A 16,215-nucleotide genomic window follows, 5' to 3' on the forward strand; every position below is an offset into this window, starting at 1 on the left:
GTTGGATGAAAGCTGTAACTGTAAAATACTGTTCAAAGCCCACATTACAGGAAGATATATGGGAGGGAAATGAATATGTGGAGTCTCTATAGGTAGAAATACATGGAGGGAAAAACAAATAAAATCCTCATAAAAGTTTTTTATAGACCACCAAATATAACAGAAGCTACTGAAAATCTATTACTGAAGCAAATAAATCAGGCAGCAAATCACAATGAGGTAATCATTATGGGGAAATTTAACTATCCAGATATAAACTAGGAAGCCAAAACCTCTCATAAAGGTAACAACTTTCTATCAATTACCAAAGATAATTACCTTACCCAACTTGTACAGGACCTAACTAGAAGGAGAGCCATTTTGGACTTAATAGTAACCAACAGACCTGACAGAATAACAGAGGTACAGTTTAGGGGGCACCTGGGAAATAGTGACCATAATTTCAACTTGTCTTTCAAGAGAGAGTTTTATAGGGAAGGTAAAGTTTGACCAACTCAGATGCCTTAAACCATATTGACTGGGATAATGCCCTCAAAAATAAGAGCACAGAGAAGAAATGGAATGTTTAAAAAATCCCAATTACTTACTGTGGGAGGTTCATTTCATACCTTACTGTAATAAAAGGGCTAGGAATAAGAGAAAACCAATGTGGCTCAATGAAAAGGGGGCAATCAACCGCAAAAACAAAGTATTTAAACCACTAAAACAAAAAGGCAGCGAAGTAGCACAAAAAACATATAATAAAAAAAAAATTACCGTATGTAAAAATCAGATAAAAGCAGCAAAGATAGAGACAGAGTGACTTATTGCCAAGGAAAGCAAAACCCTAAACTGTTCTTTAACTATATAAATAGTGAAAAGATTAATACTGAAAGTGTTGGCCCTAAATAATGTAGAAAAAATTGTAGAGGCTGATGAGGTGAAAGCAAATCTATTAAATAGTTTTCCCTCCAGTGTATTCACAGAGGTAATTGAAATGTCAAATGAAGTGCAGAGTCATTTTAGGCCGGCTGCACACAGTTGGATTTGCATTGCGGAATCCGGAGAGGGCGTATGCCTCTGGATTCCGCAGCAAATACCACCCATAGCATGCTATGGAAAAGCGCTTTTTCCTGCACAAGAGCGGAAATCAATTGTGATTTTCTATTCACGGAGGAAAAATCACAGCATCCTCCATTTTTGTGCGGCCTCTGCATGGACGTGTTCTATTGAATTCAATGGAAGCCGTCTGACCCGCAGCCCTTCCGCAATGACATTGTGGAAAGGCCGTGGGTCCCCGCGTCATCACCTAGCGATGGCGCAGGAAAAGTGGGGATTAAAAAAAGCAAGCCATGCAGACCATCCGCAGTACAGAAAAAGAAAGAAAGAATCAGGTAAACGCGGACACCCGCTGGGCACAGGGTCAGATTCCGCTGCGGGATCCTGAATCCAGAATCTGACCCGTTCGTTTGCAACCTGCCTTAAAAAGATTAAAATAGACAAACTGTGGGGTCCCGATGGCATACAATCTCTGGGTTTTGAAAGAAATTAAGTAATGTGATAGACAGACCCTTGTTTCTATATTTAAGGACTCAACAGTGACGGGGTCTGTTCCACTGGATTAGCGCATAGCCAATATGGTGCCAATATTCCAAATGGGGTCAAAATGTGAAACTGGAAACTACAGGCTGGTAAGTCTTGCTTCTATTGTGGGTAAAATATTTGAAAGTGTTTCTAAGAGATGCTATCCTGGAGTACCTCAAGGAAAATAGTTGCATAATTCCATATCAGCATGGGTTTATGAGAGATCGCTCCTGTCAAACCAATCTGATCAGCTTCTATGAGGAGGTAAGTTCTAGACTGGACCAGAGAGAGTCACTGGATCTTGTGTATCTGGACTTTTTCAAAGCGTTTGATACTGTGCTGCATAAAAGGTTGGTATATAAAATGATAATGCTTGGTCTGGGTGAGAATGTATATAAGTAACTGGCTTAATGATAGAGAGCAGAGAGGTGATTATTAATGGTACATTCTCTGATTGGGTCATTGTTGCTAGCGGGGTATCACAGAGGTCATTTTTGGGCCTTATTCTTTTCAATATATTTATTATTGATCTAGTAGAAGGATTGTACAGTAAAATAGCAATATTTGCAGATGATACAAAGCTATGTAAAGAAATTAACACAAGAGATGCACAAGGAGATTGCAAAAGAATCTGGATAAGTTGGGGGCTTGGGCAGAAAAGTGGCAAATGAGATTTAACACTGATAAATGTAAGATTATGCACATAGGCAGAGGAAATACATGTCCCCATTACACACTAAATGGGAAACCACTGCATAACACTGTAATGGAACAGGACTTGGGGATTTTAGTTAACTGTAAGCTTACCAGGAGCAGCCAGTGTCAGGTAGCTGCTTCCAAGGTAAATAGGATTATGAGGTGCATCAAAAGGGGTATAAGGGCACATGATGAGAACATTGTTCTTCCTCTTTATAAGTCACTGGTCAGATCACACATTCAATATTGTGTACGGTTTTGGGCATCGGTACTCAAGAAGGACATATCAGGGCTTGAGCGACTACAAAGTAGGGCGACTAAAGTAATAGACAGAACGGGCGGACTACAATACCCGGAGACGTTATCAAAATTGTGATTATTCAGATTAGAAAAAGGACGATCGATGTATGGATATATCAGGGGACACTGCAGAGAAGGGGGTTCTTTACTGTAAGAGCAGTGAGACTATGGAACTTTCTGCCTGAGGACGTGGTGATGATAAATTCGATAAAAGAGTACAAGAGGGACCTGGACCCCTTTCTTGAGTGACACAGTATTATATTTTATAATTAGAGATGAGCGAACGTACTCGTCCGAGCTTGATACTCGTTCGAGTATTAGCGTGTTCGAGATGCTCGTTACTCGTGACGAGTACCACGCGATGTTCGAGTTACTTTCACTTTCATCTCTGAGACGTTAGCGCGCTTTTCTGGCCAATAGAAAGACAGGGAAGGCATTACAACTTCCCCCTGCGACGTTCAAGCCATATACCACCCCCCGGCAGTGAGTGGCTGGCGAGATCAGGTGTCACCCGAGTATATAAATCGGCCCCTCCCGCGGCTCGCCACAGATGCATTCTGACATAGTTCAGGGAAAGTGCTGTCTTGCTGGAGTTGCTATAGGGAGAGTGTTAGGAGTTATTTTAGGCTTCAAGAACCCCAACGGTCCTTCTTAGGGCCACATCTGACCGTGTGCAGTACTGTTGAGGCTGCTTTTTGCAGTGTTGCACTTTTTTTTTTTTTTTTGTATATCGGCCGTGCAGAGCATTGCGTCCTCAGTCTGCAGTAATTTTACATAGTATAGGGCCAGTAGTGCTGAGGCAGGGACAGTGAAAAAGGTGAAAGACGTATACTGTCTATATAGGCAGTGGGCCTTTCCAAAAGAATTTGGGAAAAAACATTCTATTTGGGCTGCCTGTGACCGTCCTGAGTGTACTGCGTCTCTGCTGGGGGTAGTAGTCCTAATTAATACGCAGCCAGCTAAGTGTTACAGCAGGCTTGCGCAAAATTCTTTCCTGGCTCTGCGTTGGCCGTTACATCACCGCTGTCATCCTGTCCAGAGGGAAACAGTCTGCAGTAATTTTACATAGTATAGGGCCAGTAGTGCTGAGGCAGGGACAGTGAAAAAGGTGAAAGACATATACTGTCTATATAGGCAGTGGGCTTTTCCAAAAAAATTTGGGACAAAAAAATATATTTGGGCTGCCTGTGACAGTCCTGACTGTACTGCGTCTCTGCTGGGGGTAGTAGTCCTAATTAATACGCAGCCAGCTAAGTGTTACAGCAGGCTTGCGCAAAATGCTTTCCTGGCTCTGCTGTGCGTTCCGTAAGCGAAGTCAGCCTCCAACCACAGGCCAATAAGCGGCACATTTAATTACAGCGTTCTGTTTCTGCACTACTGGTAATACACCATGCTGAGGGGTAGGGGTAGGCCTAGAGGACGTGGACATGGATGCGGGCGAGGACGCGGAGGCCCAAGTCAGGGTGTGGGCACAGGCCGAGCTCCTGATCCAGGTGTATCGCAGCCGACTGCTGCGGGATTAGGAGAGAGGCACGTTTCTGGCGTCCCCAGATTAATCTCACAATTAATGGGTCCACGCGGTAGACCTTTATTAGAAAATGAGCAGTGTGAGCAGGTCCTGTCGTGGATGGCAGAAAGTGCATCCAGCAATCTATCGACCACCCAGAGTTCTCCGCCGTCCACTGCTGCAACTCTGAATCCTCTGGCTGCTGCTCCTCCTTCCTCCCAGCCTCCTCACTCCATTACAATGACACATTCTGAGGAGCAGGCAGACTCCCAGGAACTGTTCTCGGGCCCCTGCCCAGAATGGGCAGCAATGGTTCCGAATCCTCTCCCAATGGAGGAGTTTGTCGTGACCGATGCCCAACCTTTGGAAAGTTCCCGGGGTCCAGGGGATGAGGCTGGGGACTTCTGTCTCAAGAGCTTTCAGTGGGTGAGGAGGACGATGACGATGAGACATAGTTGTCTATCACTCAGGTAGTAGTAATTGGAGTAAGTCCGAGGGAGGAGCGCACAGAGGATTCGGAGGAAGAGCAGCAGGACGATGAGGTGACTGACTCCACCTGGTTTGCTAAGCCTACTGAGGACAGGTCTTCAGAGGGGGAGGCAAGTGCAGCAGCAGGGCAGGTTGGAAGAGCCAGTGCGGTGGCCAGGGGTAGAGGCAGGGCAAGACCGAATAATCCACCAACTGTTTCCCAAAGCGCCCCCTCGCGCCATGCCACCCTGCAGAGGCCGAGGTGCTCAAAGGTCTGGCAGTTTTTCACTGAGAGTGCAGACGACCGACGAACAGTGGTGTGCAACCTTTGTCGCGCCAAGATCAGCCGGGGAGCCACCACCACCAGCCTCACCACCACCAGCATGCGCAGACATATAATGGCCAAGCACCCCACAAGGTGGGACGAAGGCCGTTCACCGCCTCCGGTTTGCACCACTGCCTTTCCCCCTGTGCCCCAACCTGCCACTGAGATCCAACCCCCCTCTCAGGACACAGGCACTACCGTCTCCTGGCCTGCACCCACACCCTCACCTCCGCTGTCCTCGGCGCCATCCACCAATGTCTCTCAGCGCAGCGTCCAGCCGTCGCTAGCGCAAGTGTTTGAGCGCAAGCGCAAGTACGCCGCCACGCACCCTCACGCTCAAGCGTTAAACGTGCACATAGCCAAATTGATCAGCCTGGAGATACTGCCGTATAGGCTTGTGGAAACGGAGGCTTTCAAAAGCATGATGGCGGCGGCGGCCCTGCGCTACTCGGTTCCCAGTCGCCACTACTTTTCCCGATGTGCCGTCCCAGCCCTGCACGACCACGTCTCCCGCAACATTGTACGCGCCCTCACCAACGCGGTTACTGCCAAGGTCCACTTAACAACGGACACGTGGACAAGCACAGGCGGGCAGGGCCACTATATCTCCCTGACGGCACATTGGGTGAATTTAGTGGAGGCTGGGACAGAGTCAGAGCCTGGGACCGCTCACGTCCTACCCACCCCCAGAATTGCGGGCCCCAGCTCGGTGGTGGTATCTGCGGCGGTGTATGCTTCCTCCACTAAACCACCCTCCTCCTCCTCCTCCTACGCAACCTCTGTCTCGCAATCAAGATGTGTCAGCAGCAGCACGTCGCCAGCAGTCGGTGTCACGCGGCGTGGCAGCACAGCGGTGGGCAAGCGTCAGCAGGCCGTGCTGAAACTACTCAGCTTAGGAGAGAAGAGGCACACGGCCCACAAACTGCTGCAGGGTCTGACAGAGCAGACCGACCGCTGGCTTGCGCCACTGAGCCTCCAACCGGGCATGGTCGTGTGTGACAACGGCCGTAACCTGGTGGCGGCTCTGCAGCTCGGCAGCCTCACGCACGTGCCATGCCTGGCCCACGTCTTTAATTTGGTGGTTCAGCGCTTTCTGAAAAGCTACCCACGCTTGTCAGACCTGCTCAGAAAGGTGCGCCGGTTCTGCGCACATTTCCGCAAGTCCCACACGGACGCTGCCACCCTGCGCACCCTGCAACATCGGGTTAATCTGCCAGTGCACCGACTGCTGTGCGACGTGCCCACACGGTGGAACTCTACGCTCCACATGTTGGCCAGGCTCTATGAGCAGCGTAGAGCTATAGTGGAATACCAACTCCAACATGGGCGGCACAGTGGGAGTCAGCCTCCTCAATTCTTTACAGAAGAGTGGGCCTGGTTGGCAGACATCTGCCTGGTCCTTGGAAACTTTGAGGAGTCTACCCAGATGGTGAGCGGCGATGCTGCAATCATTAGCGTCACCATTCCTCTGCTATGCCTCTTGAGAAGTTCCCTGCAAAGCATAAAGGCAGATGCTTTGCGCTCGGAAACGGAGGCGGGGGAAGACAGTATGTCGCTGGATAGTCAGAGCACCCTCCTGTCTATATCTCAGCGCGTTGAGGAGGAGGAGGAGGTGGAGGAGCATGAGGAGGAGGGGGAAGAGACAGCTTGGCCCACTGCTGAGGGTACCCATGCTGCTTGCCTGTCATCCTTTCAGCGTGTATGGCCGGAGGAGGAGGAGGATCCTGAAAGTGATCTTCCTAGTGAGGACAGCCATGTGTTGCGTACAGGTACCCTGACACACATGGCTGACTTCATGTTAGGATGCCTTTCTCGTGACCCTCGCGTTACACGCATTCTGGCCACTACGGATTACTGGGTGTACACACTGCTCGACCCACGGTATAAGGAGAACCTTTCCACTCTCATTCCCGAAGAGGAAAGGGGTTCGAGAGTGATGCTATACCACAGGACCCTGGCGGACAAGCTGATGGTAAAATTCCCATCCGACAGCGCTAGTGGCAGAAGGCGCAGTTCTGAGGGCCAGGAAGCAGGGGAGGCGCGGAGATCAGGCAGCATGTACAGCACAGGCAGGGGAACACTCTCTAAGGCCTTTGACAGCTTTCTGGCTCCCCAGCAAGACTGTGTCACCGCTCCCCAGTCAAGGCTGAGTCGGCGGGAGCACTGTAAAAGGATGGTGAGGGAGTACGTAGCCGATCGCACGACCGTCCTCCGTGACGCCTCTGCCCCCTACAACTATTGGGTGTCGAAGCTGGACACGTGGCCTGAACTCGCGCTCTATGCCCTGGAGGTGCTTGCTTGTCCTGCGGCTAGCGTCTTGTCAGAGAGGGTGTTTAGTGCGGCTGGGGGAATCATCACGGATAAGCGTACCCGCCTGTCAACCGACAGTGCCGACAGGCTTACACTCATAAAGATGAACAAAGCCTGGATTTCCCCAGACTTTTCTTCTCCACCAGCGGACAGCAGCGATACCTAAACAATACGTAGGCTGCACCCGCGGATTGAAGCATCGTTCTCTATCACCATCAAAAACGGGGACCTTTTAGCTTCATCAATCTGTGTATTATATTCATCCTCCTCCTCCTGCTCCTCCTCCTGAAACCTCACGTAATCACGCCGAACGGGCAATTTTTCTTAGGCCCACAAGGCTCAGTCATATAATTTTTGTAAACAATTTTTATACGTTTCAATGCTCATTAAAGCGTTGAAACTTGCGCCTGAACCAATTTTTATTTTAACTGGGCTGCCTCCAGGCCTAGTTACAAATTAAGCCACATTAACCAAAGCGATTAATGGGTTTCACCTGCCCTCTTGGTTGGGCATGGGCAATTTTTCTGAGGTACATTAGTACTGTTGGTACACCAATTTTTTGGGGCCCTCGCCTACAGTGTAATCCAATTAATTTTTTGCCCACCTGCATTAAAGCTGACGTTACATCAGCTGTGCTGGGCACTGCAATGGGATATATTTATGTACCGCCGGTGGGTTCCAGGGAGCCACCCATGCTGTCGGTCCACACGGAGTTGTAACTGCATGTGTCCACTTCTAAAGAACCCCAGTCTGACTGGGGCATGCAGTGTGGGCCGAAGCCCACCTGCATTTAATCTGACGTTAGCTCTGCTGTCCGGGGCACTGCAATGGGATACATTTATGTACGGCCGGTGGGTTCCAGGGAGCCACCCATGCTGTGGGTGCACACGGAATTCCCATTGCGGAGTTGTACCTGCCTGTGACTATTTATAAAAAACCGCGGTCTGACTGGGGCATGCAGACACCTTGTGATATTTGCATAATGCAAAAGGAACGTAATGCCTCCCTTGAAAGTGCAGGATCCCGGATGCATTTATTCACTGACTAAACTGTGCAGTCTGTTCAGAAATGCTGTTTTTTTATGCCGGCTGAGCCACAGCATAGCGGTATATGTTTATTGAGATCATGTGGGCGTCACCCATGATGTAGTGGATGACGTTGCAATGGGACAACGCGATACCGGCGATCTTCTCACACATGCGTAGTAGAAGAAAGCAGATGCCGACAGTACACACTCGTGATCACCATGGAGATGACAGCCTCGAGGAGGAGGGAGATGCTGGCACCTGAGATAATTGTATGCAAATGGACATCTGTGACTAGGAGGGGTTGCAAACTAGGTGGAGGGTTTTGATTTGTTAATTGCTTTACTGTGATACTATTTATATGTGATTGTGCACCACTATGAGTGAGCTTGACAAAGGCCAACATGGCCGAAACGTTGCCTGTTTTTCTGTGATGGGCGAATAAAACTTTGGATATCAATTTGCATCCTGGATGCTGCATTTAACATGACATTGCCTCAGGTGTGATGGGCAATGCAATGGGATATATTTATGTACCGCCGGTGGGTTCCAGAGAGCCACCCATGCTGTCGGTCCACACGGAGTTGTAACTGCATGTGTCCACTTCTAAAGAACCCCAGTCTGACTGGGGCATGCAGTGTGGGCCGAAGCCCACCTGCATTAAACATGACATTACCTCAGCTGTGATGGGCAATGCAATGGGATATATTTATGTACCGCCGGTGGGTTCCAGGGAGCCACCCATGCTGTCGGTCCACACGGAGTTGTAACTGCATGTGTCCACTTCTAAAGAACCCCAGTCTGACTGGGGCATGCAGTGTGGGCCGAAGCCCACCTGCATTAAACATGACATTACCTCAGCTGTGCTGGGCACTGCAATGGGATATATTTATGTATCGCCGGTGGCTTCCAGGCACCCACCCATGCTGTCGGTCCACACGGAGTTGTAACTGCATGTGTCCACTTCTAAAGAACCCCAGTCTGACTGGGGCATGCAGTGTGGGCTGAAGCCCACCTGCATTTAACATGACATTACCTCAGCTGTGATGGGCAATGCAATGGGATATATTTATGTACCGCCGGTGGCTTCCTGGCACCCACCCATGCTGTCGGTCCACACGGAGTTGCAACTGCATGTGTCCACTTCTAAAGAACCCCAGTCTGACTGGGGCATGCAGTGTGGGCCGAAGCCCACCTGCATTTAACATGACATTACCTCAGCTGTGATGGGCAATGCAATGGGATATGTTTATGTACCGCCGGTGGGTTCCAGGGAGCCACCCATGCTGTCGGTCCACATGGAGTTGTAACTGCATGTGTCCACTTCTAAAGAACCCCAGCCTTACTGGGGCATGCAGTGTGGGCCGAAGCCCACCTGCATTAAACATGACATTACCTCAGCTGTGATGGGCAATGCAATGGGATATATTTATGTACCGCCGGTGGGTTCCAGGGAGCCACCCATGCTGTCGGTCCACACGGAGTTGTAACTGCATGTGTCCACTTCTAAAGAACCCCAGTCTGACTGGGGCATGCAGTGTGGGCTGAAGCCCACCTGCATTTAACATGACATTACCTCAGCTGTGATGGGCAATGCAATGGGATATATTTATGTACCGCCGGTGGCTTCCTGGCACCCACCCATGCTGTCGGTCCACACGGAGTTGTAACTGCATGTGTCCACTTCTAAAGAACCCCAGTCTGACTGGGGCATGCAGTGTGGGCCGAAGCCCACCTGCATTTAACATGACATTACCTCAGCTGTGATGGGCAATGCAATGGGATATGTTTATGTACCGCCGGTGGGTTCCAGGGAGCCACCCATGCTGTGTGTGCACACGGAATTCCCATTGCGGAGTTGTACCTGCCTGTGACTATTTATAAAAAACCGCGGTCTGACTGGGGCATGCAGACACCTTGACAGATGAATAGTGTGTGGCACATAGGTTCCCCATTGCTATGCCCACGTGTGCAGCTCCAGATGGAGGTGGCACAGGATTGGATTTCTCATTGCTTCTGTACAGCATTGTGGGCTATCGCCCCACCCCTTTTAAAGAGGGTCGCTGCCTAGTCGTGCCAACCCTCTGCAGTGTGTGCCTGCGGTTCCTCCTTATGGCAGACGCACTTATAAATAGACATGAGGGTGGTGTGGCATGAGGGCAGATGAAGGTTGCGCAGGGACAATTTGGTGTGCGCTGTGGACACTGGGTCGTGCAGGGGGGGGGGTTGGGCAGCATGTAACCCAGGAGAAGTGGCAGCGGAGTGTCATGCAGGCAGTGATTGTGCTTTGTTGGAGGTAGTGTGGTGCTTAGCTAAGGTATGCATTGCTAATGAGGGCTTTTCAGAAGTAAAAATTGTTGGGAGGGGGGGGGGTGGCCCACTCTTGCCGCTATTGTGGCTTAATAGTGGGACCTGGGAACTTGAGATGCAGCCCAACATGTAACCCCTCGCCTGCCCTATCCGTTTCTGTGTCGTTCCCATCACTTTCTTGAATTGCCCAGATTTACACAAATGGAAACCTTAGCGAGCATCGGCGATATACAAAAATGCTCGGGTTGCCCATTGACTTCAATAGGGTTCGTTACTCGAAATGAACCCTCGAGCATCGCGAAAATTTTGTCCCGAGTAACGAGCACCCGAGCATTTTGGTGCTCGCTCATCTCTATTTATAATCACTAATAACTTCAGAACGGTTGTTTATCCAGGGATTATTCTAATTGTCAGATTGGAGTCTGGAAGAATTTTTTTCCCTTTAAATGGGGTAAATTGGCTTCTTCCTCATAGTTTTTTTTGCATTCCTCTGGATCAACAGTAGGGGAGTAATAGGCAGAACTGGATGGACATATGCCTTTTTTCGGCCTTACATACTATGTTACTACGGTATGAGAAGGAGAATGACAATATACTCTGCAGGCGCATGATGACGACACAAGAGTTAGCACCAGCTCCACTCTGACTTCTATAATAAAGAGGGAAATAAAATCAAAAGAACCCTCATCAGATCTTAAGTAACACAATGACAAATTTAAAGAGTGATTAGCAGGAAGCAGGAAAGCAATCTGACAGTTGGCATCATTTAAATTAAAGTTAATGAAATCCATTCATCATGTATTCATTGGTTTCTCTTTGGTCTTATACCAATGGAAATGCACTGATCAATTTATCATATGTTGATTAGTTTCCCCTTGCCTTCAGCTTGATTTAATCAACATCCAATCTGTTCTTTTAATTGTGATTTAGAACATTTGTATTATTATCATGGCTTAAATGTCATATAAGTTTGGAATTAAATTAAATTATTACTATTTTTTATCACTCATGCTTTTAATTGCTTTGATAGTTTGTTTTCCTTATTATCACGCTAGCAGCCCATAATGTGATGTGACAGGATTAACTTTGAATCCAGTGATGCAACCCACCAAACTTTTAAAATTTGTCAGTATCCATGTTCAGCCTATGATCTGATGAAGAAACCATTCCGGTGCAGAAACACTTAATCACTAAAGCATCTCTATATCACCTTTCTGTACCCAGGACTCATTTTGGCAGTGCCTTGGTTCTATTATTTGTTTTCCCTTCTTTCACAGTCCTGTAAGGTGGATTTATGCCTTCTATTCCCAGGAGAGACATCAGCATAGATACACTAATTTTCAGAGTTGTGCCTGCTGTAGTACAACTCTTCCAGGTGAGCATCATCCTTATGTTTTTTCCACATATATTTTTTGGTGATCTCTACATTATGGAGCACTCTCTCTTAATTTTATAGTGTTCCGTACTAAAGGTCACCCCCCACAACCAGCCTACAGCTGCTTCCTGGATCCACTCCCCCTTGAGGTAGCAGAAGATTGAGATCTGTATCAAGTGCATCATCCTTTATCAACACTAATTCAGCTGCAGTGAACCCATTGTAGTGCAGTGGGTACCAGCAACTGCCCGAGTGCTGATGCCGTGCCCACTTAATCAGACCAACCTCTGACTTGACAGCCTATCGGGATTTCTTCCTGCAGAGACTGTGGCTAATCCTCCCCTGGGCATTGGGCATTTTGGAAAGAAGACCAGTTTAATGCCACTGCATGTATTACATACAGTACTAAAACTATTTTCGATTTAAGCAAGTATTTATTCAAAGAGAACAAACTAAGCTCTGAGTAATTTATGGATCTTTTTGGTTTTGAGATTTAAAAGGATTCTTTAAAAAAAATTGTTTTCCGGTAAAAACTTGTTTTCAGCTGTTTAAATTTATTGTGCAGTCTACTAACATTGATATGGCTTTTTAGGCTATCAGGTACCAGGTTCTGCCACTTTTCAATGCCAGTCACATGATCACGGTGCTCTGTTTCTCTTTACAAGTGAGATGAAAGAGGTGGGTGGGTCTGATTGCTTTATATACATAACAGAGAGCTTTTTTTTCCTTTTCTTATACCCCTCTGACCCCTCAACTCAGCAGAAAACCCCTCCCTCTCCTCCATCCAGGCAGCTCAGACCCCGCCCTTTCCTCCATTTTCACAGCCCAACCCCTGCTTCTGATTCTCAAAGAATGCAGCGAGATCCCTCCTTCTGCTCCATGTTCTCCTGGTTTTTGGTAGTCTTATTGTGGGTTCTCATGGTAATAGAAAGGCAGGCTTGAATGTGCTATATGCAACTTGACTACCTACAATATGCACTAGACAGAAAATGGAAGAAGTTACGCCATTAGGGAAAGCATTTGGTCACATAATGTTGTAATGCGCTGACCACTGGGGGCGCTGTGATGTAGGGAACTGGTGATCATAACCTTGTAGCAGTGAAATAGTCACATGACTGGTGGGGAAACGGCAGAATGGCACAGATGATTACCAGATCTTCCCTCTACATGTAAGTAGAGCAGACAGTACATTTAAACAGCTGAAAAGAAGGGTTTTTTTAGCGAAAACCCCCTTTAATCTGTATTAACATATATGTCTCATAATTTTATACCCAAGAACCCCATGTAAAATTGCAGTACTGTGCAGTATGGAGGAATTCAGATTCTGCATTGCTGCCCAGTGAACACATCAGCTAAATCAAAACTGCTGCTTATATTGTACGTGTAAATTGCAGTAGATTATGTTGGTGCTATACTAATAAGAATATATATATATATATATATATACGTACATTTGATTTGGCGCTAGAGTAAAAATACCACCACCAAATTATATATAGATGGTTTGAGGTTACCTGATATACTCAGTGATGGATCACTGTTCTCTCCTTCTTATAAGTGAAGTTTGCAAGAAGAAAAAGCAAAAACATTTATCATATTAATAAAACATGCCTTAATTCAATTTATTTCCGTTCTTGTATTTTATTTTTTTCCTTTTAAATTAAAAAATGTACAGGGGGCAGATGTGAAAAAAAGGAAAATCTATACACACTTTTTAATTGGCCCCTTCAGACCAGCACCACTGGTTCATCCCCACATGTCCTTTCCCAGAAGCAAGTGCAGTGGTCACATGCAATTCAGTTTTTCATTACTCCAATGGCCGCACAGCCAATCAGTGGCCTAAGTGGGCTTGTGTACATAAATTGCACATGACTGCTGAGGCCAGTGATTGGCTGAGCAGCTATGTGAGTGATGAACAGCATGTGACCACTGCAGTTGTTTTCAGGAGCGAATAGGTGGGGACTGGATTGGCGGCGCTTGACAGGGAGAGAGGCATTTAAAAAGTCATTTTTTTCCCCTTATTTTACCTTGTAATTCAATATTTGTACATTTTTTCTTAGTCAATCCCTTTAATTGTATAGTAAGTAAAAACAAGTGTAGTATGTGCTGCATTAACAAATCTATTTCTAAGTATATTAACATACATGTTTTACATTGTAAGCAGCCTATTTAAAAACATAGTTTTAGCTGGGAACGGAAGATAATGATGAAAATCTATGAAATTAGGGATGGTGTAGTCACAGGGGGTGAGATGGTAAAATTAGTATGAATGTATGTAATGTGTTCAAAAAGCAGGATTAATGCAGGATGTTTAGTTCGCTGATGGCTGCCTAGATAGTATACATTATAGCTTAACCCCTCTGGATGTACAGTAAACAATTAGTTCTCTAACAAGTTATCACCTTATTCAGACAGATAATATAGAATAAGCTTATGGTAAGAAGCACTGTCCTCTCTATAGGTTCAGAGCCAGAATTCCATAGTCACAGAATTCTGATGAGTTTTACAATATAAGTTAACCAGCATTTATGCTGTTTGATGGTTGCCAGGTACATCAGACACAGTTTATCGTAGCTAATGGGAATAACTTTTTAGGCCACACTAATTGTTGTAAAGCAAGTACAATATGGAATAACGCTGACTGGCTGCAAGAGAGACAAGTAAGAAGGGAGCAGGGGCATAGCTGAGGGGTCAGGCGGGGCATGTGCCTTGGGCGCAGTGAGAGTGTAGTCAAAGCAGGCAATGAGCTGTTTGCTGCAGGAAAGCAGAGAAAGACTGATGAGTCTTTGATGTGATAATCATGTGATCAGTCACATGAGTAGGAAGAGTCAGATTTCAGGCTGTGCTGCCATGGGAGGTCCTTGCATTTGTTTGCTACAGTATGGAAATAAGGATGTCTTCATGAGCAGGTAAGACATCTCACAATGGAGGGGCACATAGGAGGACACTATCACTGTGGGGGCAGAAAAACAGATTATTACTTTGCAGGGAGGGAATTCTTAGGGATTGTGCCCCTGATCTCTTAAGACCATGGCAACATCCCGGCTGCTAATGCTACTGCTATGCCGATGGGTCAATCAGTACCAATTCCACATCAAATCTGCAGCAAAATCCACATCTAAAGTATCCCATTTGCTTTAAAATGTAGTGTATGCGTCACAGACTTTTTTTTTTCCATACGCAGACTTGAAATTCAACAAGTAGTGACATTTTACTTTCTTAGGGCTCAGTCACACGGGCGCATCAGGGCACTGATGCACCCGTCTTCCTGGCGGATAAGACGGCCGCACTGCAGGTGCGAAGAAAGAACACATGACCGTTTCTATTGCCGATCATGTGTTCTTTCTTCCGCCGCTGCGGATAGTCATCCGCACCTGCAGTGCAGCCGTCTTCGCCGCTTTTGTGTATTAGGAGAGAGCTGTAACATTACACTGGCAGGGAGAAGCTGGCATGGCCCACCTCTGACTCAGAGCACAGCTCTGAGGCAAACTTCAAAGTGTGTTTATTTTGCAACACGGCAGCGTTTCAAAATAAAACATACACAGGGGAAATGACCATTTTTGTTTAAAATTAATATTCTTGTATTTCTAGTTACTACATGTAAGAATGATGTAAAAGAGCTAACGCTGTTAACGGGGTATTCCCATCATTGCTGTTTCCATAATTCCCATAAAATTGGCTGAGTCATACACATGCATGGACAGTTCTCTCCTATTACATAAAATCGTGTGAATAAAGAATAGCAGCGATCAAGTCGCGGCTATTGTTTGCAATTTTACCCAGCTGGCTGCGGAGTCTTGCAGTGGACTGATGCCGCAGTCCAAAATCTCTTGGCTGCCAGAACAATGTTAAATGACATGAAATGCCTCACTAGAGGCACCTGTCATTGTTTAGTAGCGCTCACTGCTGCTAAACTCCCTCCCCTCCCCTTGCTGGCCGGCTCCCATAGACTCCTATGTGAGTCTATAGGAGTCTCCTGCATTGTGTTGTCAAAAGATAGGACAAATCCTGAAACAGCCGTAAACGCATAGTTGAAAAACACTGCATTACTGCATACGCCTTCGTGAGGGAGGCCTAAGGCTGATTTCTACCTATCCTGAGTTCTTTCTGTAGGCCAAGGCCAAAGAGACAGCTGTTGGTCTCTTATTGTGCAGATATGCTATTTAGTGTACGCACTAATCTGAGTGAAGTTACTTTGTTGTTTGATGAACAGGCACGCTAAAAACCTCAGATCTAAGGTGGCTTCACACTTGCGATTGTGATATTGCTGCGTTTTATTAACGCGACTGTCAATAGGACTTTCTGGTGTTTAAAAATGCAAAGCACAAACTTGTGA

At 46.8% G+C, this 16,215-nt stretch overlaps 1 protein-coding gene across 2 annotated transcripts in view; it reads right to left on the reverse strand.

Moving 5' to 3' along the window:
• P2RX1 (purinergic receptor P2X 1) overlaps positions 1-16,215 on the reverse strand; it is an 85,652-nt gene that overhangs the window by 39,902 nt on the left and 29,535 nt on the right. The window contains exon 5 of one of the 2 annotated variants that reach the window (XM_066576921.1): positions 13,394-13,429. The exons of the other annotated variant lie outside the window; for it this stretch is intronic. Coding sequence (XP_066433018.1) covers positions 13,394-13,429 — 36 coding nt within the window. The remainder of the gene's footprint in view (positions 1-13,393; positions 13,430-16,215) is intronic. 2 annotated transcript variants of the gene reach the window in all.

The sequence above is a fragment of the Eleutherodactylus coqui genome, chromosome 1 (assembly GCF_035609145.1).
Source record: "Eleutherodactylus coqui strain aEleCoq1 chromosome 1, aEleCoq1.hap1, whole genome shotgun sequence".
Classification (NCBI taxonomy): domain Eukaryota; kingdom Metazoa; phylum Chordata; class Amphibia; order Anura; family Eleutherodactylidae; genus Eleutherodactylus; species Eleutherodactylus coqui.